Genomic DNA, 24,109 nt, shown 5'->3' with positions numbered 1-24,109 from the left:
CTATCAAGTTTGAATTTTTTGGTGTCGCCGTTGTCAAGTTATAATTTTTTTTCCGAAAATTTTTGAAGTTGCAGTGTTTGACTTAAAAATTTACAGCACCTTTCGAGATATGAAGATAAAACTTGACACGTTCAATAACTAAACTATGCTTTTTCTCTTGATTTGACCAGAAATTAATTTTATGCTTAAATGAAATAATCAGAAGATTTTACTTTTCAAGATTTACAAATGACCAGAACTTGATTTTTTCAAATATGTTAAATAAGGTAAAATATTATAACAATGACGTTGATTTTTATTATTTTAAAATAAAGAAATGTACATCATTTAATGTTTAAAAATCCAGGCATTCAATATATTTTTACAATTAAATGATCAAACTGCATTTTAAAAGTAAAAAAAGTGTGTGCACTTATTTAACACCCTCTTCATTACACTATTTATTTTTCTGCTCAATTGTCACCAAATTATGACATACTACTACTTTACATTTTTATCAAGATGTTTGGTAATTAGTAGACAATTTGACAGTTGTTTGTATAGTCTTCAATTAAACAAAACTGACATGTAACTACAACACGTATCTAACTTATCTCTTTTAAATCCTGCTAATTTATATTAATGTTTTGTTTGTAAATCGGTGAATTCTCTGCAGGGAAAATTACGGATCTCTTTTTCTTCTTCGGCAGCACCTCGAAATTTATTGAATTACTTCTTATTCAGTTATTTCTTGTCTTAGAAAATTTTTAACACATTTGAAATCAAAATTCTGTCCCATTTTAATGAATTAATTTAATACGCATTGTGTAAATCAAATATCATTCAAATTTTATAGTTTGTAATCACATATCTTAATACCAAATATACAACATTTTTATTTATTAACCTTTTCATACTATACATTGTTGACCTTACCAGTTAAGTTCTGAATTCTGTAGATTTGCAAATATTTTTTAAAAACAGTGTAACAATTGTTCTAAAAACGTTAATTATCTGATTAATTGATTTATTCAATTAAATTCTAACATTCAAAATAAGGTATTAAATTATGATCAACGGTATCACCCACACACGCATTAGCAAATTCAAGATTCAAAGACAAATATACAGCTAAATCTTGCAAAATCATTCCATCGCAAGGAAAATCCACTCCAGTAATCTTATTCTCCATATCAGTCTTCAACCACTCAATCATTTGAATCAGTCTGGTTTTATGGTCCTCGATATTGTCAATCAGGGCGTCAAAACAATCTTCTCGCTCATAAACGGCACATTGAGCAAGTCTATTTTTATTACACTGATAGCCACTATCAAATTCATCCCAAACTCTAGCCCAAGTTGCGTATAACATCGAGTTTCCTATACGAATCAGATTTCCAGAGCACTCATCCAAAGTCTGATTCAAACTTGTGGTAAAATTTTGGATGTTGTTTATAGCATACTCTGCACATCCTTCAACGCTGGCTCCTGTCTTATTTGTAGTTTCTGCCAAATATAAGATTTTTCCAACAACTTCATTAGTTTCATCGGCTGCTTGTTGCAGTGTTAAACTTTTCTTCTTGTTTAGATAGTCGTGGAGATTGTCGCTTTGATTGTTCATGAATAAATGGAGTTCACCTTGTTTTTCTAAATTAAGTTGGTCAAAATCTTCAAGAGCTTTTTGGGCTTCATCAAAAGTACTGGCCGAAGCCTAGAATAAGCATTATTTAGAAAATGAAGCGTGTAAATAAAAAAACTTGCCTGAAGCAGAAGAACACTTGCACCAATTAGAAACAAAAACTTCATAGTGAATAGAAAAGTATCGATGAGAACGGAATGAAAATGGTACCAACAATCGCGATATTTATTTAGTGCTGTATGATTTATCACCAAGATCTTAAAAAAGGAAAAAAGATTAAAAATTTGGTTTGAATCGGAATTTTGAAGAAGGAAATAAGATTAGCAACTTCCTTTAATTATCATTATCGCCCAATCTCCTATTAAGTAGATAAAATCAAAGTCAAAAGTCTAATCTTTTTCTAATAGGAAAAGTATGTATGTGGATCATGATATTCTTATAAATAAATGTTTTAATCTTCAGCAACTTTCTTCTGAGAGGAACAATCTCTTGTAGTAAAAGTGCGAAGACTTTTTATAGAAGTAGTACTTTATAAAATTTTTTTTTTGCAAATCATATGCCTTAGGAACATAATCTATATAGCAAAGACAATAATACAACATAATCAGTCAAGAGCGGATATCCTCTATTCCAAAAATAACCTATTGATTGCACTTTACGCGATTTCTTGGTATTGTGACCCCTTAAAACTGAAATAAATACCGGAATTTTGGAGCCTACAACTTATTGCCTTTAAGTTGCTACAAGTCACAATGTCGAAGATAATATCGTTTGTGATCTCTCTTCTGTTGGTTCAGGTAAAAGTACAATAATTTATACTCCAAAAACTCTTTTTTTTTGTAGATATGTTGGTGCCATTCGAATGATGTAAAAACTTCTTACGAAGATGCTACCGATGCTTTTAACAAATTTGTAGATTTGACAAACTATCTCATGAATGTTAGCGTTACTGAAATCGATTATTTTGGACAAAACATCAAATCCACTCAACTACCAGAAGTTGAAAATAAGACTATTGAATTTATTAACAACAGAGTGAACAACGCAATACGTACAATTAGAGAAATTGAAAGAAATAGCCATACAGCAAATCTCAACACTAGTTGTAATGATGGTATCGATGAACAAATGGAGGTTTTCCGTAAAAAACAAATTGTTCGTGTTCAAGAATGTTCCACCTTGTCTTCTAATGTTATAACAGTCATGACTGAACAATCTTATGCCGATTTTGTTTGGCAACATGTTACCTACATGTCTTGCATTCAAGGAAGTCTAGATCAATGCGCCACCTACGGCCAGGATGATAGTTGCTTTGATGATATCATAGCTAAAATAGAAGAAGCCAAGAAAACTATAGAAGCTTCCTTCAAGTTAACCACCAACAATTGGATAAATAAATTGATGACCTTCAAGCTACCTTGTCAAGATTTGGTAAACTTAGTTTCCGTTTATCCGGAATTTCTCTTAAAGACCATCAGTGAGTGTGTGAACGTAGATTCCAGGGAAGCTCGGCCTTTCCTTTGTCCCAACCAGTAAAATATTTTAAATATAAGATTACGTTGACGTAGACTCTTATTAAAATTTGGAAATAAACATATGCTTGCCTTTGAAGCACATTAATAAATTGTTTTAATCAAGTGATTATCAATATTTCTTATAGTTATCTCCTTCTCCCGGCAGAACAAACATTTTAGTCAATTTTGTGTTAATTTCGAAAGTTTGAACAGACTGTATAAATATAAAAATATTAACTCAAAAATGTAAGCAAAACTTTTATGACATAAAAGCTTTAATTTTAATTAAAAAATGTTTGCTTCTAAAGCCCATTAATTATTTAAAACAAATGGTATCTACTCCTCTCAATTGTACAAAAATTTTTTGCATAGAAGCAACATTTTGTTGTCTTTTATATTATTCGCCAATGTGTTATTTTCGAGAATTTGAATAGACGGATTAAATAGAAAAATATATCTACTCAAAACTGTAGATAAGCCTTTAGGTACGTCATACAAATTTTACTTTTATGATATTTTACGGTAGTCCCACTGTAGGTACCTAAAAAAATTAAACCTTTATAAATTTTTCGAATTATGTAGTTACATTGCATCAAACATTTATCTAATATGTCACAGTAATACCTATGTATTACAAGTAAAGTGATCTGCAACTTTGCTTGACATCCGTAACCTATAAGTAATAACGCAATATTATGTTAGGTGAAATGAGAAATTTTTTCTACAACTTCATTAATTTGATCGACGGCTTGTTGCAGTGTGAAGCTGTTTTTTTTAGTTACGTAGTTATAAAGATTATAGCTTTGGTTGTTCATAAATAAATTAAGTTAGCCGGTCTTGTTTCTATACAATAACTTTATCAAAATATTCAAGTGCTTTTTGGGTTTTGTCAAAAGTAGCGGCAAAACTCTGGAATAACCAGTATTTAGAAAATAAAGCGTGTAAATCAAAGAACTTACCAGAAGATGAAAGACACTTGTACTAAGTATTAGAAACAAATACTTATTTTGGATGAAAGAAAACAAAATGAAAATTACAGCAACAAACGTGATATTTATTTAGTACTTGTGTGGTTGTCACTGGCATCTTGGAGCAGGCAATAAGTTTTCACAAAGGTCATATTCGACAACCTAATCTAAGATTTTTGTTTTTTTCTAATAGGAAGAGTGTCTTTAAACTTAAAATTCTTATAACCAGATATACTTACCTACCTTCTAGAACGAAATTTCTAAACAAATTTTCTTCAAATCGTTTTGAATCTTTTGAAGTAGATGTACCTACTGTCGCTGTGTTGCTTTAGCGCGACAAAATTGAAAAAAAGCTCCCTCGCGTATTTTTTTTTTCGATGTAATGATGGCTTATACCATGTGTAGATTTTCCATGACAAGGAGTCGATTTGATTGAAGGTGGAATGCAGTTGGGTCTTGCTAACCAAAAAATTGGAACTAGAAGTTGTTTCTAATCGCGTATATGCAAGATTGTAGAAAAAAATAATGTGTCGATTTCGAGTGCTAATTCACATTGCCGATTTCGACAGATTGCCGCGCTCCTAAAGGCAATCAATTGAAATGTGAATTTTTGCGCCGTTAATAGACAAATAGCTATTTATATTCAAAAATCTAGGCATTCAATATATTTTTACAATTACATGATAAAGATGCATCTTAAAAGGATAAAAGTGTGGGCACTTATTTAACACACTCTTCAATACACTAATCGTTTTTTTCTGCCCAATTGTCAACAAATTGTGACATAATACAACTTTACCTTTTTACCATGATATTTTGTGATTAGTAGACAATTTGACAGTTTCTTGTAGAGCCTTCTATTAAACAAAATTGACATGTACCCACAACAAGTATCTAATTTATCCCATTCAAATCCTGTCAATTTCTATTAATGTTTTTTTTTTGTAAATCGGTGAATTCTCTGGATAGAAAATGACGCTTCTCCTTTTTTTTGCAATTGGCAGCACATCTCAATGTATTTAATTACTACTAATTTATTTATTTCTTGTCCTAGAAAACATTTAACCAGACTTGAAATTAAATTATATCTAAAATTCTAAAGGAAAAGTATAATTTATTTATCTAAAATTGTAAAGGCATATAAATTATAGGTACTACCGTTTAATGAATTAATTTAACGCATTGTGTAAATTAAATGTAATTCAAATTTTATAGTTTGTAATAAAATATATTAGTACCGAATATACAACATTCGCGGGTTTAGAATGACAAGGTTCTAACTATAGTGAAATTACTTAGTGAAAATACAAGATCTAACTTGTATAGTTCAGCCAAGTTGGTCTGAGCTACCATAAAAGCATAAAAATTTGCGGGCTACCGCAACGGGACAGCTTCAAAAGATTCTCAAGTGCACATAATGAGGGTTTATTTGCTCAAGTTTGCACCCTGCCATAAGAACAGCATCCCTAAATAGGCCAGATGTCTCGTCATAAATGACAAAATACCGCAAGCTGTCCGGTTGCGGTTGCCGTCTAATTTTTATGATTTTATGGTGGCTCAGACCAACTTGGCTGAACTATAACATTAAGTTAATCTATAGCAGATAGAACTACGTGCATTTCGATTAAGAAAACAGAAAAGCACTGTTAAAGAGAGTAGAATTTTATGAAAATCTCAATTTTCGTAAGAAATGCAGTTAGAACTTTGTTATTCCAAACCCACGATTTTTGTTTATTAATCTAACCATATTATACATTATTGATATTACCAGTTAAGTTCTAAATTCTGTAGATTTACAAATATTTATTAAAAACAGTGTAACAAAAAAACGTTAATTATCTGATTAATTAATTTATTTCCTTAAATTTTAACATTCAAAATAAGGTATTAAATTATGATCAACGGTATCACCCACACACGCATTAGCAAATTCAAGATTCAAAGACAAATACGCAGCTAAATCTTCCAAAATCATTCCATCGCAAGGAAAATCCACTCCAGTAATCTTATTCTTCATATCAGTCTTCAACCACTCAATCATTTGAATCAGTCTGGTTTTATGGTCCTCGATATTGTCAATCAGGGCGTCAAAACAATCCTCTCGCTCATAAACGGCACATTGAGCAAGTTTATTTTTATTGCATTGATAGCCACTATCAAATTCATCCCAAACTCTAGCCCAAGTTGCGTATAACATCGAGTTTCCTATACGAATCAGATTTCCAGAGCACTCATCCAAAGTCTGATTCAAACTTGTGGTAAAATTTTGGATGTTGTTTATAGCATACTCTGCACACCCTTCAACGCTGGCTCCTGTTTTATTTGTAGTTTCTGCCAAATATAAGATTTTTCCTACAACTTCATTAATTTGATCGGCTGCTTGTTGCAATGTTAAACTTTTCTTCTTGTTTAGATAGTCGTGGAGATTGTCGCTTTGATTGTTCATGAATAAATGGAGTTCACCTTGTTTTTCTACATTAAGTTGGGCAAAATCTTCAAGAGCTTTTTGGGCTTCATCAAAAGTACTGGCTGAGGCCTAGAATAAGCATTATTTAGAAAATAAAGCGTGTAAATAAAAAAACTTGCCTGAAGCAGAAGAACACTTGCACCAATTAGAAATAAAAACTTCATAGTGAATAGGTATCGATGAGAACTGATTAAAAATGGTACCAACAATCGCGATATTTATTTAGTGCTGTGTGATTTATCACCAGAATCTTAAAAAAGGAAATAAGATTAAAAATTCGGTTTGAATCGGAATTTTGAAGAAGGAAATAAGATTAGCAACTTCCTTTATTTATCATTATCGCTCAATCTCCTATTAAGTGGATAAAATCAAAGTCAAAAGTCTTATCTTTTTCAAATAGGGAAAGTGTGTCTGTAAACATGATATTTTCATAAATATTTTTTTATCTTCTGCAACCTAATCTTCAATCAAATTTTTTCTTAGATGAAAAATCTCTTGTAGTTGATGGATGTGCGCTGACTTCTATAGTACTTTTTTGAGTTCTTTTTGTAAATTGTTTTTTTTTAACAGAACGCTTTAGGCACATGTTCTATACAGCAGAGATAATAGAACATAATCAATCAGTCAAGAGCGGATATCCTCTATCCTTAAAAATAACAAACTAATTGGACTTTACGCGATTTCTTAGTATCATCACCTCTTGAAACTGAAATAAATAGAGGTATTTTGGAGCCTACCACTTATTGCCTTTAAGTTGCTACATGTCACAATGTCGAAGATAATAACGTTTGTGATCTCTCTTCTATTGGTTCAGGTAAAAGTACATTTTATACTTCAAAAACTTATTCTCTTTTGTAGGTAACTCTGTGCCGTTCTAAAGATGTGAAAACTTCTTACGAAGATGCTACCGATGCTTTTAACAAATTTGTAGATTTGACAAACTATCTCATGAATGTTAGCGTTACTGAAATCGATTATTTTGGACAAAACATCAAATCCACTCAACTACCAGAAGTTGAAAATAAGACTATTGAATTTATTAACAACAGAGTGAACAACGCAATACGTACAATTAGAGAAATTGAAAGAAATAGCCATACAGCAAATCTCAACACTAGTTGTACTGATGGTATCGATGAACAAATGGAGGTTTTCCGTAAAAAACAAATTGTTCGTGTTCAAGAATGCTCTACCTTGTCTTCTAATGTTATAACAGTCATGACTGAACAATCTTATGCCGATTTTGTTTGGCAACATGTTACCTACATGTCTTGCATTCAAGGAAGTCTAGATCAATGCGCCACCTACGGCCAGGATGATAGTTGCTTTGATGATATCATAGCTAAAATAGAAGAAGCCAAGAAAACTATAGAAGCTTCCTTCAAGTTAACCACCAACAATTGGATGAATAAATTGATGACCTTCAAGCTACCTTGTCAAGATTTGGTAAACTTAGTTTCCGTTTATCCGGAATTTCTCTTAAAGACCATCAGTGAGTGTGTGAACGTAGATTCCAGGGAAGCTCGGCCTTTCCTTTGTCCCAACCAATAAAATATTTTAAATAGAATATTATGTTGACGTAGATTCTTAATAAAATTTAAAAATTAACAAGTGTTTGCTTCTAAAGTACATTGCGCGACCTCAGAACTATAAGGTTCTAAGTGACTTTTTGATATAATTTTTGTGAGAATTTAAATATTTTATTTTACAATTTTTCAGCCACTTTTTAATAAAAATATAGATTTTACAACTAACGTATCGTATTGTAATTCCAGACTCGCGATACCGTGACCGGATTTAACGTGAACATCCGGCTAACGTGAACACCATTATTTTAGTGCAGAACCTCGATAACTTAAACAACGTTACCTCAATAACGTAAACAGCAAAAATTTTGTAAAAGATGCGTGTGCAATTTATTATATTATTTACAGAAAACTGTAGGTGCATGTATGTACATATCAAACATGGCAAATTTTTTTAAGTTTTAGTATAAAATATCAATGTTGCTAAAATCTACAGTTTGTAAGATTAAACTGCAGAAAGCTGAAATTCTCAAAAACATTGTTTATACAATCGATGGTTCTGAAAAATGAAAAACACTTAAAGCAATAGTAAACCTAAAGTCTATTTTTATTTAAAACCATCAACTGCCCACCCCCCCACTTTACAACCGGCAACGTCGCCGATGGTAATTTTCTGGTTATAAAATTAAATAGATTAGTTGTCTTGTACACATAAGGGCCTTTCAAGCTGTGCCAAGTCTTTTCACTATTAATCCTTTAATTTGCAATTTGCAAAAGACTGCTAAAGAAAAGTATTTACCGAAAAAAGGCGTATTTTTCAGAAATGTCACTAATTTGGCACATGTTTTTTCATGAGACAATTTCTCTAGGCGACGTTGCCGGTTGTAAAAATTGCGGTGTTAATGGTTTAAAAAAAGAACTGTGAATTAGTTCGATAAGCATGGAGTAAATTACTCATTACTCGCATTTGAAAAGTCTCAAAAGAAGCTAACACAGACAAGACTTACCAGTTATTTTTCAAAATAAATTAATATATTTTTTGTTCAATTAAAGTTCTTAGTAACACATATTTTTCACATACCCTCACTACTATGAACGCTTCGTAAATGTGAACAAGGTTTGCCTTAATTAGTTCACACTATCGCTAGTCTACTGTAGGTATAAATTAAATACGTTACTGTATTTTTCTCTGCGCTGGATTAAAGACACTGTATGCTTTTTAAAATAACTGCTAGACACACATTTAAAAATTCATAAACAACTGTAAGCTGAGTAATCTGTACTCTAATAGAAAAAAGCGCTAGGTAGATACTAGAAAATTACACACCAACGTTACATTATTTTTGTTATTAGTTTGATAAAAGATCCTCTGTTCTATATAAATATTTTCTTTGTGATTAATTTATTAAAATTGCATAGTTCGTGCTTGAGGTAAGATTCGATTTTAATGTTTAGTGCGTCATCTAGAAAGAGAGAGTAAAACTAATAATAATTAAAAAAAAATAAAAAGTTTATTTACAATTCGATCGTTGTACAATAATCACGTGTTGTTCAAATTAATGTTTTCAGACCAAAAATGTATTTAGTAAATCAAAAATAAATACACAAAATATATTTTATTACAGATGCCTTTTAAAGGTTGCAAACACTGACACAAGAGGGCGCCGGACCAACAACTGTCATTATTTGAAAAAAAATTAACCTCAAATTTACCATATTTTATATTTCTTAGTAAAATGTTTTCTACAAGTACTCAGAGTAAATTCTGGATGTTCAACAGTGAAGACGAACTGAACAAACTCCGGGAGAATGCCAACCTTAAACATATACAAACCTACGGCCGCCAAATCAATGTAAGTAAAAGGTAAGATTTTCTCAATTCTACTTAAAAATTTAGGAAGGTCAGCGGTACGACTACTTTCTCACAGCAGAAGAAGAGAAAATCATGGTAAAACGGTATGAGATTCGATTGCGGGACTTTTGTAAAAGGTTTCAACCGCCCATGACAAGGTGTGTGATTGGGACTGCATTTCAATATTTCAAACGGTTTTATATACATAATTCTGTTATGAACCATCATCCTAAAGAGATAATGTAAGAAGGTTTTTGTTTAGTTGTAATGAAAGTAAATTTGGACTTCCAGGGTCACTTGTATATATCTAGCTTGTAAAGTAGAAGAATTTAACGTATCAATTCAACAATTTGTTGCCAATCTTAAAGGTGATCGTGAGAAAGCCACAGATATTATATTAAATAATGAGTTGCTGTTGATGGAGCAGCTGAATTTTCATCTAGCTATTCATAATCCTTTCAGACCTGTTGAAGGCCTCCTTATAGATATCAAGGTAAACTTTTAATTTCTCTTAAAGTTTTTGTTTGATTCAAGATTTTAGACCAGGTGCTCTTTAAATGATCCAGAAAGACTTAGACCAGGAACCGAACATTTTCTTGAAAGAGCTTTGTTAACAGACGTTGTTTTATTGTACTCTCCAAGTCAGGTAGCTTTAGCGGCTGTTCTTCACGCTGCATCCAAATTGCAAGAAAATCTAGACTCTTATGTTACTGATACGTTATTCGGTGTGGAAGGAAGAGGGAAGTTGGAAGAACTGATTGAAGCTGTTCGAGGTAACTTTGTTTATGATGTGAGTTAGAAGGTGTAAAAGTTTGTTGCAGCAATTAGATCTATCGTTAAAATGGTAGACGCCACACCTGATAGAAATCAACAAAAACTTCTGGATAAGAAATTGGAAAGATGTCGAAATCCGGAAAACAATCCAGATAGTGAAATGTATTTTTCGTTCATATTTTAATAGTGTTTTAATGAGTATATTTTGTAGATACAAGAAAAGAATGCAGGCACTCTTGGATGACGACGACGATCTATACCAAAAAGTCTCCTCCAGGACTGATTCACTTGACAATTCTGCTTTAAGCATGTCAATAGGAGCTTCTCCTGAAGTAGCTTAAGTCTCATTCACATATTTACACCCAAAGTTGATTTTTTTTTTTAATTTTTTGCTCATCAGTTTAACAACAATTTGTAATAATTATTTATTAATAAAATTTAACTTAAGTACAAAACGAATTTCATATAAATTTCATTACAAAATCTTTGGTAATCTAAATATGGTAATTAGCAGTAACATTTTCAAGAATTCTCGAAATGTCTTCCAAAATTCTGAAGTTGCATCATTGGAGAATTCTCAGGTTGGTGTTCAGGGAAGTTTATGTAACTTGGAACACATTGTCTTGAAACGTGTGGGATCATGGAGGTGCTGGGTGGTGGCGATGGTAAGACGTTGGGGAGAACTGATGGGACGCTGGATAGTCCTGGTTGGCCAGGGTAGTTGAAGAACCTGCAAAAAGTAATTAATTTAATATAATGATTTACTTTCTAAAACACATTTAGCATTTGGATTTGATACGTGCAACCAGTAATAGCACGACTTTAAAACAGGAGTGTATAGTGTGTTGCATTTAAAATACAATTTGTAACTGAGAAATTTGTTTTCAAGCATTTTTTTATTTCAAATTAGTTGAAAAAACTGTAAATCTGTCACTATTTTGTCACTTAGGAATTTGTTATTAAAATTATTTACCAAAACCCATTTTTTGTATATGCTCTTTAGTATCCAATATATGCACTGGTTTATAAATGTTTTTATTTATTTCACCAAAAATCCTCATTGTTTTATGATTGTCGTACTTTTTTGACCTTCAAAAAAACTCCGGTTTCTTTCGTTTTTGGACTAATCAATTCCTGTTCAAAATAATATAAGAGTACAGTCGAACCTCGCCGTGTCCGGATTTGTCCTTCGCTGATTTGATTTTACGCGGTGCACCGTTGTGCTCCCTTTTTTTCGCCGTTCGTGGGTTGCTTTGCCGTTCGAAGACAGAATCACTGATGTCAAGTGTTTATTTATATTCTACACGATATCGATATAGTATATTGTATAACAAGTGTTGAAAATTGAAGATTTCACATGAGTTTTGCAGAATTGAGCCACGAGCCGTAGGCGAGTGGCTTAAGCAAACGAGTGTGAAATCGAATTTTCAACACGTGTTGTACACGATATTTTTCCGACGATCACAAAAATCGCAGAGTTAATATTTATTTTTTTAATTAAAGTTTATATTTTACGCTCTTTCACTTGCTAATAACGGTGCAAAAACACGTCAAATTATCTCTGGGCAAGTTAAAACTTTAAATGTCATTCGGCAGAGCACCTAGCCGCGGACAAAATAATAATGCCGTTGCGCCGAAAGTTAGATACCGATAATGCCCGATCTGCGTCGACCTGTGTGCAATATAAAAACACACAGCTGTCGGCCAATCAGAGATCTCAAATTTTTCATTGCACACGGGTAATGCGCTTCGTTCGTCTTCGCGCTGAAATTGTTTGCAATTTTAAATTTTCACTACGAGAAAACTGTATGAAATGTGACATATTTTATAGTGGTCGTCGGAAAAGTAATTAAAGCAGAGGTATTTTTTCATCCTATAGGCAAATTTTGTTTAAACTATAAAGAAAGCAACATTAGAAATCAATCAGATTTTTTAAGAGTGAGACCACCTTGAACCATCAACATCAAATCTAAGGGGTCAATTTTAATTCAGTGCCGCAAATCTGTCACGCAGCGGCAAAGTTGCCGCACTGTCAAATGCAAAATAAAATGAAACACAGAGCGCTAAAGCATTGTCGAGCGTCAATATTTTTTCAAACATGGGGTAGACAAGTAGTTGACGAAACGACTTGCATCATCTCATTCTTGTAGTGCTAACCAATTAAGCAAGATTCAACTCCAAAATTTGGGTAAGATGAAGCCGAATGACAGATGCCGCAGTATCCATGGTAACTACGATTTGCGTTAACGCAAAATCGAATTAGAATTAGGCCCCAAGAGACTAACATTTATATCCATCAGTGTGTAACATATAATTGTTTACATTCGTTCTAAACTACGAGACTACTTGCCCATCGCGGTTTTTGCGGTTTGCGGATTTCTTGTGGAACCCAACCCCCACGAACGGCGAGGTCTGACTGTACTGTGTTCAGATCTTCAAATGTAGGATGAAGATTGTGGGAAAAACAGTCATCAGAGGAGTAAAGTTTGGAGTCTGCAAGTCCATTTCCTCAGATTTTAATAAATTCGGCAGCGTGCTGATATGGCATTATCACTTTTTATTCAAGCCCGTCTGACCCAAGTACCGGTATGTAGTCATCCGACACGGTGCTAAAAATATAGGATGCTCGATATTTCCCAGCTACAAGAAAATTATGTTGCCGAAAAAAGAGTGCTATCTTAGTAATTGCACTATCACGAATACTTGGGCGAGTTTAAAACTGAATAGATAAAAATTATTGTTGACTTCAAAATGGAACTTGCCGTTATCCAGACGTAGGCATCCTGCGACTAAAATTTTTAAACGATGAGAAAACGAATTCCTTTAAAACCGGTCAAAACAAAAAAAAAAACAGAGAACTGACGACCACGAATCCCAAAAACGAAATTCATGTTATTTTGCTGTCGAAAATAGTCATAATCATATCTGACTAACAAAATGTTAAAAAAATAAGTTTATAGATCAAGTTGATTATGAAAAAAGTATTACAGCAGAACCTCGAATATCCGGGTGCAGATTATCCGTGCTGCGTATTATCCGTTCGTTCGATTATTCGTGCATTACAAAAAACTTTTTGCTTTCAATGTTAGAAAACTTAAAATTTAAAAAATAGTTACTTTTAAGTCTGATAAGAGTTGATTGTTTCAATTTCTTTTAATATTAAAAATTGTTATTGTTAAGGTGTTGATAAATTTTGTTAAAGTTTTTATAGGTATACATATTTTGAATTAAAAAACGTTCCAACTAATTCAGTTGCCTTAAAACGTATGTTTATTAAACAACTCGATTATCCGTGTTTTTCGATTATACGTGCAGGCTTCGGTCCCGAGAAGCACGGATAATCGAGGTTGTACTGTACTGGTTTCATTATTCATTGTCCGTTCGTCGTCCGTCGTTTTATCACATATTTTTATTTGCTTTAATTTTGAATTGCTACTTATGTTTTTTTTTTAATTCGCTGTTGTAACAATGCTAATTCTGCATTCGTTTTGAATGCTTTACAAGCCATTTCCAGCGTTAATAGCTCTGTTACCGGAAAAATGTTTGCAACAAGGTGTGAAATGTTTCTGTTTTAAGAGATATGTAAATATTTCAAGTACTAGTTGTGTTGTGCTGTTTAAAAAAAGGCACTCAAAATGACAGTCATATTGCAATAAATTTATAAAATTGACAGAAAGCTGTCACCAACTGAACTATTTTATTTCGGATGTAAAAGTGTTAATAATTTTTTCTTAATTCTAAATGTTAATATCATACCATAACCTGTCTCCCAAAAAAATCGGTCTAGGTGTCAAAATCCCCATTGAGCTATAATACTGCTGAGCCAAAAGCTCCACATCATTGGTGTACTTCCTTTTCCATTTCGTGCGCCTATTCTGGAACCAAATTTTAATTTGCGTCTCCGTCAGCTTCAAACTCTTAGACAATTGACACCTCTTCGCCACCGATAAATATTTATTTTTTTCAAATTCCGCTTCCAACGATTTAATCTGCGACGCTGTGAAAGCTGTCCTCGGCCTTTTCTTCCTTTCTTCATCGGACCGTGCGTCGGCAGAATCTGAAGACAGATAAAACCATAAAATGTGTGACAAAAGCTCGTCTTCGAGTACTGAATCCAACACCCAACAGTTGTTTTTAATTTGCCGTAGCGAAATTTATGTTTCAAATGTCGGGTGGGAAGTGTAGACATGTTAAGAAGACGCTAATTTGCGCCAGGGACAGAATTAGATTTTAAACAGCTAACGATCTAGAGAGCGTTGAAAAATGACACAAAAAAAACAAGCGAGCCGCTATCTCGCGGCAATATATTATTGACTAACGTGAGTGTTTGCCTTAAATACCGGGTGATTTAAGAACGGTTTCGTGTGCGGCGATTAGAGGCGCATAAGTGACATTAATTTCTGTTATAAACGACATTTAAGAATTCTTTGGTACTAAATTAAATTTACCAGGATTTTGGGATGTTTTAAATAAATTTATGACAGTTGCTGGAGTATTTACCGCCGGTTAATTAGCCGGAAACTGTTACATTTTCAGAAAACTACATTGTTTAATCCTTACAAATACGTTAGTCTTAAGTAAAAGAAATATACCTACTGGGTTTTATATAACTGTAATCGTAGTGTTAGAAACTCGATTTTTTTTTCAACAGCGGTTTTTGTAAGATAAAAGAATCATTTCTCAGTTTGGATATTTGTAAAATTTAAGAAATCAAGTCATTTTGTGGAACCAAAAGTTTTGTGTTTTTGTGTCAAGTTGTGCTGAAATATTTTGAAATAGGTAATCCTGGAATAACAGTAAATCATTCCTTGTTGCAGACCTTATATTATTATAATATTATAATAATTATTTTTTATCTATTTTAAATGTCATTTTTCCACGACCGCATATAACAGTGACGTATTGTAAACCCAGTTGGCATGCACCTAGTAAATTTTATGGCCACATTATGAGAGGACCGGGCAGTCTAATCCTTGCGGTTGGGGACCATTAAAATAGGCGCACGCCTATTCAACCATCGGTCAACGCTCTACCTAGAAATTTGTCGGCTGCAGTTTACAACACCCAGTTTTATTTCTAAGGGTGTTTCTAAGGGACTTAAGCCATAAAATGTTTACTAGGTATATGTCAACTGGGTTTACAGTAGTCCACATAGTTAGATAGTAGCACAGTCGCACAGACCTGTCAGAATTGACTTGTTAGAAACGACCTAACCAAATCGTTTTTACCATTATGTATGTTGTTTTACAGTGAATCGTCTAGATATTTGAGACAAAAATTCAAGAGTAAGGTAAAGTCCGTTTTTTTATTAAAAAACCACCAACACCGCACTCTCCCAGCACTTTACAACCGGCAACATCGTCGATGGTGACTTTTTGGTGATAAAATCAAATAGGTTAACTGCCTAATTGACAATTTGATTACACAAAACGGCCTTTCAGGCTGTGCCGAGTCTTTTCACTATTAAATCATTTGATTTGCAATCCAAGAGGCTGTAAAAGAAACGTTTTTAACGGAAACACTGCCTAATTTTCAGAAATGTCAAAAATTTGACAACTATTTTCTCACCAAAAGTCTCCCTAGGCAACGTTGCCAGTTGTAATGCAGGAGAAGATTGCGGTGTTGATGGTTTTAAAAAAAAACGGACTTTACATTTTTATTTCAAAATAACTGTCAGTTTTGACAAGTGTGCGGATATACAGAGTGTCCCAGAACTCATGATACAGAGAACAAGAAGAGGTGCCGATAGCAATATATATGGTAATTTTCAATACAAAAATTGCTTAAGTTTAATAGTATTCGAGAAAGGATAAAAAATAAGCAACCAATACCGAAAGCTTATTCTAGAGGCGGAGACAAAACCATCCCAATTTTCTAGGCAACGAGAGTGTAATGTTCAGCTGACCAATGAATGATAGTTTGTATCCATAGTTACCGATTTTTAAAATTTGATCTGTTTCGGGATTGGCTACTATTTTTTCATCGTATCTATTATTTTTTCAGGTAAAAAATTTTTGTTTCGAAATTTTAGTTTAGAATTGTTGTCTCCATAAGCCTTTTTTCTCCGAGTCACGAGTTCTGAAACACCTGTATTTTATATCACACTAGTAACTTTTACTTTCGTAAAAGGATGTACGAAATCATCAACTTTCGGAGTCATTTAACCGTGTGGAAAATGCCACTTTATATGAGGTCGTAAAAAGTGATATTTAGAATAGATAAGAAATAAAGTATTGTTAAGACTTATGCTTTCTTCCAGATGATGGAAGGTCGTAGGAAAAATAGTGTACATAACTCGTCGGAAAGTGTCTTTCTTGCACTCGTGTAATATCTACTTTTACACTAGTGCGAAACTGGTCACTTTCCGTACTTGTTATGTAAATATCTATTCCTATACGGTTTACATTATGTACTTAAATTACGCAAAGCACAAATGCGTTGGTGACGCAAAGATAAAATCAATTCAAGTTGCTCCAAATTTTGCGATAATTGTAAGATTTTGACTGTGATTAAAGATAACTAAGTTTTATAGAATTTATTACAAAAAAATGATCATTGCACTTTGCTCAAGTCATTGGAATCCAAAGAAAAATGTTCAAAATAAAAAGCCGCGTGTACATCTCTCGTTGCGGCTAATTACTTCTGTCACTATGCGCTTTTCCATTTAATCTCTTGTGGCCGCTATCCGCCATAAATCCTCCACTTCCAAGCATAGCACAAAGGGAACCCCGTCGAAACCGTCTCAGTGTTCCCGAATTAAAAATACGCTTAACTCGTAGACAAATTCGAAAATGCCAGAGATATTCAGATTCGCCTCTTGGCATGCCTTCTCACACACACATCCTTTACCAGTATCCTTCTACTGAATGACATACATGTGTATGTGCGGCCATACATCAACGCCTAATTGACAGCGAGTGTTTTAAGAGACAAAGTGACACTAAACGCTGTCTAATTACTAAACACCGCTCAGCACCCCTCCTCCAGAAAATGGTTTCCGCAGCTATTTCAAGTCTATTTGCAATAATAACATTTCTTTTCCTAATGTTGGCACCGACGGACTTTGAGATTTAAATCAGGAATATCATGTCTGAGGAGTCGCAATTATCTGATGAAAGATCAGAACTGTAATTACCGAAATAGAGCAAATATGAACTGATTCAAAGCTGTGATTTATTGGTATGTCGATATTATCTCAAGCGCATCGAGTGTGTATTTATTTATAAATGAAAAGGAAGAAATAAGGTTGCAAGGAAAGAGGCGGCATCACTTGGACAATTATTTCGGGAGTTAAGATATTAATCTCTGTTTAGACAGCGGTGTCATGTACCGGCAATTAGTCGGCAGGAAATCTTTCAGGAGATAACTTATTATTATGAGTTGCTTTTTATAGGGAACCAAATGGATCACGGTGACACTGAATAATATTCTAGTTTATTGGCAAAATTTGTTGGGAGTTTATATTGTGATGTAATTGGTGCTTATTTTGACACTGTTTATTTTAAACTACAATGTATAAGTAGGTAAATCATCGTACTACAACCTATAATGAGAGAGTTACACCTACTGAAACTAAAAATAAAATCATTGTTGTACATTCCGTCTTTAATAAGCAGCTCAACTTCTAAAAACAGATCTGGATACAAAGTAACTCAAGTTGGAACTCGCTGAATTTAATATATTGAGAAAATTCAAATAATTCTGCTGTAGAGTAGACTCACAGCAGAAGTTGTTACTTCTGTTAAAACACTGTTGTGTTCTTTATTTTAAAGATAACTTATTGACTTTTTTAAAAACAAAAATAATGACACACTTAGAATATCAATCACTAAGGAAAAATACTCCATATTTAGATCACATTTTCAACAATTTGTCAACACAGATTCTTCTTTCATTGCCTTTTTCCAAGAACTTCTTTCTTGAGTTGAAAAAGCTTCTTGAACTGTTTGTGAATCTCCCTCTAGATTCATCGTTAAACAAACTGTCTTTGCTTCAATTCTCTTCGAACGACGAACTTCTTTTTTCTTTTCACTTGAGTTTCTCGTGATTCTGAAGAATTTAAATCTGACTCTTCTTCGCGTTCTTGTAAATTTTCAATACTTCTTGGTCCTTCATCTTCAATAATTCTTTCTTCTGATTCTAACAGATTTGCATCCAATAAAATGTTTGTCTCTTCTTCATTCAAATCCACCAGTATATTCTTTGATCTTGTTTTTTCTTGCAACGATTTATTCTTGCTTTCAATGAAGATCACATCTCTACTTTTAATTACTTTCAATGTTTCAGGATCTATAAGTCGATATAAAATCTATATTCTTTAACGGATGAGCTTTAACTTCTAAACTAAATGCTCTAGGACAAAAAAAGAACTTCAGAAATTTTCTTTAGAAAGTCCAAAGACTTACCAGTTCACGGATTGTTGTCTATTTGTGAAACACCCGATATTTGTAGCCGTGATCTGGTTATTTGTTATTTATAAACAGAAAATACAAATTCCATTCACAACTTTAATTTTTTAATGTACAGGTGTCCGAAAAGTCGCATACCACCTTGAAGGAGAGGTACTGGAAATTTCTCTAAAATCCGAAAAAAGTGTTTAAAAATTTCACCATCTCTGATTTCGCAGTAAACCCAAAACAAAATAAGAAGAATAGACAACATATTGCTGAACTGTGCATTCAATAATTTAAATTGTTAGTTATCTTAAAGTCATGGATAGAAACGTTGTTGTTGAATTGTTCCTGTTAGCCGGGTCAGATCGAGAATGAATAATATTGCTACAGTTTCATGTGAATCCTGACAGGATTCATCTTGTTAAGTCGAGAATTTTGTTAACAATTTTCAGGTTTTTCACTTGACTTTTTATCACCTCGTTTTTTCTATGACATCGCTCGAGAATAGTGTCACAGTGGTGCGCGACATTCCAGACAGTTTATAAAATGTACCAATAATTATTTTCAGGCAGAAAAAGTAAAGTCATAGTCAAAAATAGTTCAACGAGCGCTTTTCATTATTTATAACAAAATTGCCTACGTTACTGTCTAAAACGACTAAAAAATAGTGTCTTTTTGTGACGTTTAGAAAAAAAAGTTATTTTTTAAAAATATCTCCGAATCCTTAATTCATGAGAGCAAAAGGGACTTTGCATTTAGAATCAATAGTGAATCTCAATCAATCAATCAATCAATCAAAAGGCACCTCCCTTTATAAAGGATATTGAGTTTGAAGCTTTAATTATATCTTTTAAAAAAACTGCATTTCAATTTAATTCGATTCTATACAAATTATACAGTCCGATCTCCGTACGGCATAAAAATATTCTCTTAAAAAATATATGTACTGTTATAAAAAATCTATGTATTTCAAACGAAAATCTTGAAGGTACTTTAAAATTACTTGTTTATAAAACAAAATAATTTTACCTGGGTCCACGAACCCTAATTTCCCTTAAACGAACAAAAATCTCGTCCGCTCAAGAGAGATTTCACTGTAGAATGTTTAATTTAGGTGTGTATACAGGAGGTGTCCCAGAATTCCTGACCCAGAGAAAGAAGCTTATAGAGGCAACAATTATTGTGAACCAAAATTTCGCAACTAAACTTTTTTTGCTCAAAAAATAATAAAAAACGGTAGCCAATCCCGAAGTAGAACAGTATTTGAAAATTGGTACTATGGACACATACTCTCATTCTTTGGTCAGATCATTACACTCACGTTGCCTAGGATATTTTACTTCTTCTCTAGAATAAGCTTCCGGGATTGGTTGTCAATTTTTTATCCTTTCTCGAATACTATTAAACTTAATCAATTTTTGTTTTGAAATTTACCATCTGTATTGCTGTCGGCATCCTTTCTTGGTCTATGGGTCATAAGTTCTGAGACACTTGTATATGAGTAGCTATAAATCGACGTGAAACTACGCGACGGCGACGGCTAAAAAAGATGAATACATAATGAATTTCACCCATGATAAGATAATTAACGACTGGAGATGCAATTTGTGTAAATTTGTATACAAATGGGTGGAGACGGTAGTGTGAGCGCAATTTAAAAAATATGATAAAAGCCTCACTTTCATTATACCTAAGAGTTAAAAACAGGTTAGATAAGAAATTGTGTAGACAAACCTTTAGGCATATTTTTTTAAAAGTTTCTCTGCCTAACGAATATGTATTTGGTTCTTAATATCTACAAAATGCAAAGTACATTTAGGGTAAAACTACTAATAGTCGCCACCTTCCTCAATAACTCGGCACCCGCCAATAAGGGTTGGGTGTATTGTAATAAAAGCCTTCCGAACAATCTAAACTGTAATCCTACTTTTTGGGAAACCTTTTGGTACTTTAAGAGTATGTCGACAGCTAAAAAAAATTATTTTCTTCGATGGGTATCTTACTTTCCAAAAGTAAGTTGTCTATAAAGAAATTACTTGCTATTTTCTTTTTTTTTGACCTGCAATGCGTATTTTTTTTTAGACTTTTCGTGACAAATCCTAGGTTCTAGCTTTCCCTTCAGATACTTTTTAAATAAATTTATAAAATTATAGTGTTAGTATTTGGTGTGCCTAGTATTATATAAAATGTAACTCAATTTTCTATAGTCTGCATAGGAATACCCACTATTGGATGACGATATTTTTTTATTTGTTTTGAAGTTTTTAGTTTTCTTTTAGTTACCTTTTGTTTATTAAATAACTTGCAAAATCTATTATGTTTTTCAATATGTTCTTTCACTTTTCGGCACACCACATAACTAACAATAGGCAGTGTCGATTATTGAATAACAGCATGCCTAGTTATGATAAAATTCCAAAATAAAAATTAACATTTAAAATTTATTTAACACTGTTTGTAACTAATTTGAAATGGTAAAGTGTCAAAAAAAGAATGATTAAAAGATAATAGTATATTATGAAACGCGTTTCATAATGAACATTTTGCCGCACGCACGTTTTTAGGACACGACGAGCGCAGCGAGGAGTGTCATAAAGTAGTAAGTGCGGCAAAATGCATTATGAACAAGTATCATACGCTATTTTTTCTATTTCGCCTTAGTTTAACGAAAAAACTTGATTTCGAAATCTAGGGAATTTTAGGGTCGTTGGCATTTGCAAAATGTTCGGGAAAAAAATTCGAAGTAGCCAAATCCAATGTCAGTTTGACAGTTGTGAAGTTTTGAGCTTACCGGAGCGCAAGGGAGCCAAGAGAGCAAAGATGTTGATCATGATCATGATGGTTCTCTTGCATCCAAAGAGTTTTTCTCCGATGAATTATTAAGCCAAGTATAACAAGAAATAATAGTGTATTGATCGATTTACCATGGTTTTTCAAAACCAAAATCTAAATTGTCAACGTTGACGGCAGGTTGACGGTTTGTCTGCTGCAAACGTAAGAAAAATTTATGCTCCTGGAAATATTGGCACGGGATTGGTCCATTACGATACCGAAATACGCTCAAACGCGTATCGAAATATCTTCATTATGAACGCGATATAGAAAAATAATCTTGTCAAAATCTATTTCTCCTCAATAAAATCTTCATATTTCATACCAAAGTAAGGTTACTGCCACAGAATATTCCATTCGGAAAAGTAAGCAAAAAAGAAATTTGTCTAAAAATCGAAAAAGACAAAGGAAATTGAGAGAAAAAAGAAGCAGAAAGCAAATGTGCTAAGTTGAGCCAAAAAGAAAAAACTAGAAAAAGAATCTTTTACAATAAATAATTTTTGTTAGAATAATATCTATATGATTATACCAATTTTCAATTTTAGTAATTCCGTAAAGGGTTTTGAAATGGTGCCTACTATTAGTCGAGAGCGGTGCTGTGTCTTGTGAATTTTGAAGATTTACGAGTTTTAAACATTATCTAGAGGTTTACAACTTTTTTTACAACAAATTAAAGTTTTTCTAAGGAAAAAAACAATTAGACAGGCGTAGAACAAAAATTCAATTTTATACAAGGTTTTGAAGTTGAGAAATCTGCTAATGGTGCCGATTATTGGTAGTTTTACCCTATTTAAACAATCAGGCAAAATGATTCAACATTAGAATAAATTCATCTAGTACATAATCAACTAATGACTAATTAATTACACCTTTGTTTTCAGAGATGATTGTGTTTAGTGTTGCAAGAAATATTTCATTATGATAAATGGTAAATATTACCCCTATAAAAGCAGATTAATGTTATTTACTCTCTTTATTGTTTTCCAGTTTTCTTAATTGTAAAGAATTATGTTGCAATTTTTTTCCTTTTTTGAGATTTTTTCATATGGACAAATGTGTCCAATTTTGTAAAAATGCGCAACCGCATTTGAATCTTTATAGACATTAAATTCCATCCGAACATTTTTATAGTTTTGTTTTTTTGGTGAACTCAAAAATAAAATGTCTTCACAAAAATATCCCAATATTTCATTGTCAAACATCTTGTATCCAAACAATAAGATAAAATTAGTTAATAGCGCTGCGGTACAGTGTAATTTCCAAGATAATATAAATCGTAAAACTTACCTCGACTTGACTTGTTTATTACTGTATCTGATATCAAAAGATTCTCCGAGTCTTTGATGTTTTTAGCGCTTATAAATTTTCAATTATGTGGTGATTTTTTATAAAATTAAACCGACTTATTGGACGTGCGTGAATACGCTAATGAGTGTTATTTATCGGCTTGAACACCACAATTTATAGTTCTATAATAGCCCAACTAGAATCTTACATACCTTCATGATAACTTCTCTGGTAAAAATCGCCGGAAGTCGACACTACTTCTTCAACTTCCCGTTTAACGTCACTTTTTGCACTATCTGAGTCACAATGGAGCTTAACACAGTTTTCTAAAGATGTGACGTCAGATGGTTGAGAAAATGCCACTTCACTTTTTGACTTATCAGACAATAACGAATCAATTGAAAAATTGATCGATTTTTCAAGAGAACTTTTTTTTTCAGTATCATCAACACCATATTTGGTGTTATTTTTCACTTCACTTGCGTTTTCTGACATATTTTCAGATCTAGAGACGCTTCGACATTATAGTGATTAAAGTTTAGGAAAACTGAAAGATCATTTGTCTGAAATACTAAAAGTGAGCTTTAAAGTTACTTAAGTTCGTCATGGTTTTACACCAATGGTGATCCAAGGGGCGGGGTTTGAATGAAGGAGGGATAATTAAGATATATTTAGTTGACAACATGTGTTTTCAATGGACATTAGTTTTTCAGAATGCGAGGCTAATTATTTTTATGGATTGCCCAATTATCGTTACTATACAGTATAAAAGAGTGAAGTTTAATCCGTTTGATTGCCGCAGATTTGGATGACCTGCTTTTGCACACTTTGTAACGACAAAATTATTGCGAAATATTGGAACATAAAGTCACTTAATT

General features: G+C 32.8%; 6 protein-coding genes across 7 annotated transcripts; 3 read left to right on the top strand and 3 right to left on the bottom strand.

The window, feature by feature from the left end:
* Positions 1 to 855: 855 nt before the first annotated feature.
* On the bottom strand, positions 856 to 1,833 carry LOC148180883 (uncharacterized). Its single transcript, XM_088049668.1, has 2 exons — positions 1,741 to 1,833; positions 856 to 1,690 (listed from the first exon to the last, which is right to left on the bottom strand). Exons 1-2 carry the CDS (start codon positions 1,783 to 1,785, stop codon positions 1,022 to 1,024), a joined length of 714 nt encoding a protein of 237 aa, XP_087905794.1. The 5' UTR covers positions 1,786 to 1,833; the 3' UTR covers positions 856 to 1,021.
* A 526-nt stretch (positions 1,834 to 2,359) lies between these two features.
* On the top strand, positions 2,360 to 3,256 carry LOC148180882 (uncharacterized). Its single transcript, XM_088048590.1, has 2 exons — positions 2,360 to 2,415; positions 2,462 to 3,256. Exons 1-2 carry the CDS (start codon positions 2,371 to 2,373, stop codon positions 3,152 to 3,154), a joined length of 738 nt encoding a protein of 245 aa, XP_087904716.1. The 5' UTR covers positions 2,360 to 2,370; the 3' UTR covers positions 3,155 to 3,256.
* Positions 3,257 to 5,935: 2,679 nt separating this feature from the next.
* On the bottom strand, positions 5,936 to 6,766 carry LOC148180881 (uncharacterized). Its single transcript, XM_088047841.1, has 2 exons — positions 6,687 to 6,766; positions 5,936 to 6,636 (listed from the first exon to the last, which is right to left on the bottom strand). Exons 1-2 carry the CDS (start codon positions 6,729 to 6,731, stop codon positions 5,968 to 5,970), a joined length of 714 nt encoding a protein of 237 aa, XP_087903967.1. The 5' UTR covers positions 6,732 to 6,766; the 3' UTR covers positions 5,936 to 5,967.
* A 546-nt stretch (positions 6,767 to 7,312) lies between these two features.
* On the top strand, positions 7,313 to 8,178 carry LOC148180880 (uncharacterized). Its single transcript, XM_088047628.1, has 2 exons — positions 7,313 to 7,381; positions 7,426 to 8,178. The coding sequence occupies exons 1-2, from the start codon at positions 7,337 to 7,339 to the stop codon at positions 8,116 to 8,118; spliced, it is 738 nt and encodes a 245-aa protein (XP_087903754.1). The 5' UTR covers positions 7,313 to 7,336; the 3' UTR covers positions 8,119 to 8,178.
* A 1,568-nt stretch (positions 8,179 to 9,746) lies between these two features.
* On the top strand, positions 9,747 to 11,174 carry CycH (cyclin H). Its single transcript, XM_088033770.1, has 6 exons — positions 9,747 to 9,946; positions 9,991 to 10,187; positions 10,237 to 10,438; positions 10,487 to 10,718; positions 10,767 to 10,881; positions 10,931 to 11,174. Exons 1-6 carry the CDS (start codon positions 9,830 to 9,832, stop codon positions 11,058 to 11,060), a joined length of 993 nt encoding a protein of 330 aa, XP_087889896.1. The 5' UTR covers positions 9,747 to 9,829; the 3' UTR covers positions 11,061 to 11,174.
* lms (lateral muscles scarcer) lies at positions 11,145 to 23,805 on the bottom strand. 2 transcript variants are annotated; one of them, XM_088033783.1, is made up of 3 exons: positions 23,444 to 23,805; positions 14,476 to 14,776; positions 11,145 to 11,449 (listed from the first exon to the last, which is right to left on the bottom strand). In XM_088033783.1, the coding sequence occupies exons 1-3, from the start codon at positions 23,724 to 23,726 to the stop codon at positions 11,242 to 11,244; spliced, it is 792 nt and encodes a 263-aa protein (XP_087889909.1). In that variant the 5' UTR covers positions 23,727 to 23,805; the 3' UTR covers positions 11,145 to 11,241. The 2 variants fall into 2 exon arrangements, with proteins under 2 accessions (XP_087889909.1, XP_087889917.1); XM_088033791.1 differs by having other exon boundaries at positions 14,482 to 14,776.
* Positions 23,806 to 24,109: the final 304 nt, after the last annotated feature.

This window comes from Gnatocerus cornutus, chromosome 1, assembly GCF_029298725.1.
Source record: "Gnatocerus cornutus isolate USDA-ARS CGAHR chromosome 1, icGnaCorn1.1, whole genome shotgun sequence".
NCBI lineage: Eukaryota > Metazoa > Arthropoda > Insecta > Coleoptera > Tenebrionidae > Gnatocerus > Gnatocerus cornutus.
Note: the sequence above shows the minus strand (reverse complement) of the source record. Positions and strands in the feature narration are given on the sequence as shown.

What these genes read in the sequence shown, in the direction of transcription:
- LOC148180883 (XM_088049668.1), bottom strand. Translation starts at nt 1,785, where the DNA reads ATGAAGTTTTTGTTTCTAATTGGTGCAAGTGTTCTTCTGCTTCAG. An exon ending in CAAGTGTTCTTCTGCTTCAG is followed by an intron (nt 1,691 to 1,740) that starts GCAAGTTTTTTT and finishes TGCTTATTCTAG; the next exon opens with GCTTCGGCCAGTACTTTTGA.
- LOC148180882 (XM_088048590.1), top strand. Translation starts at nt 2,371, where the DNA reads ATGTCGAAGATAATATCGTTTGTGATCTCTCTTCTGTTGGTTCAG. An exon ending in TCTCTCTTCTGTTGGTTCAG is followed by an intron (nt 2,416 to 2,461) that starts GTAAAAGTACAA and finishes TTTTTTTTGTAG; the next exon opens with ATATGTTGGTGCCATTCGAA.
- LOC148180881 (XM_088047841.1), bottom strand. Translation starts at nt 6,731, where the DNA reads ATGAAGTTTTTATTTCTAATTGGTGCAAGTGTTCTTCTGCTTCAG. An exon ending in CAAGTGTTCTTCTGCTTCAG is followed by an intron (nt 6,637 to 6,686) that starts GCAAGTTTTTTT and finishes TGCTTATTCTAG; the next exon opens with GCCTCAGCCAGTACTTTTGA.
- LOC148180880 (XM_088047628.1), top strand. Translation starts at nt 7,337, where the DNA reads ATGTCGAAGATAATAACGTTTGTGATCTCTCTTCTATTGGTTCAG. An exon ending in TCTCTCTTCTATTGGTTCAG is followed by an intron (nt 7,382 to 7,425) that starts GTAAAAGTACAT and finishes TCTCTTTTGTAG; the next exon opens with GTAACTCTGTGCCGTTCTAA.
- CycH (XM_088033770.1), top strand. Translation starts at nt 9,830, where the DNA reads ATGTTTTCTACAAGTACTCAGAGTAAATTCTGGATGTTCAACAGTGAA. An exon ending in CATCATCCTAAAGAGATAAT is followed by an intron (nt 10,188 to 10,236) that starts GTAAGAAGGTTT and finishes TTGGACTTCCAG; the next exon opens with GGTCACTTGTATATATCTAG. An exon ending in ACTGATTGAAGCTGTTCGAG is followed by an intron (nt 10,719 to 10,766) that starts GTAACTTTGTTT and finishes AGTTTGTTGCAG; the next exon opens with CAATTAGATCTATCGTTAAA.
- lms (XM_088033783.1), bottom strand. Translation starts at nt 23,726, where the DNA reads ATGTCAGAAAACGCAAGTGAAGTGAAAAATAACACCAAATATGGTGTT. An exon ending in CCAGAGAAGTTATCATGAAG is followed by an intron (nt 14,777 to 23,443) that starts GTATGTAAGATT and finishes ATCTGTCTTCAG; the next exon opens with ATTCTGCCGACGCACGGTCC. An exon ending in TTTTTGGGAGACAGGTTATG is followed by an intron (nt 11,450 to 14,475) that starts GTATGATATTAA and finishes TACTTTTTGCAG; the next exon opens with GTTCTTCAACTACCCTGGCC.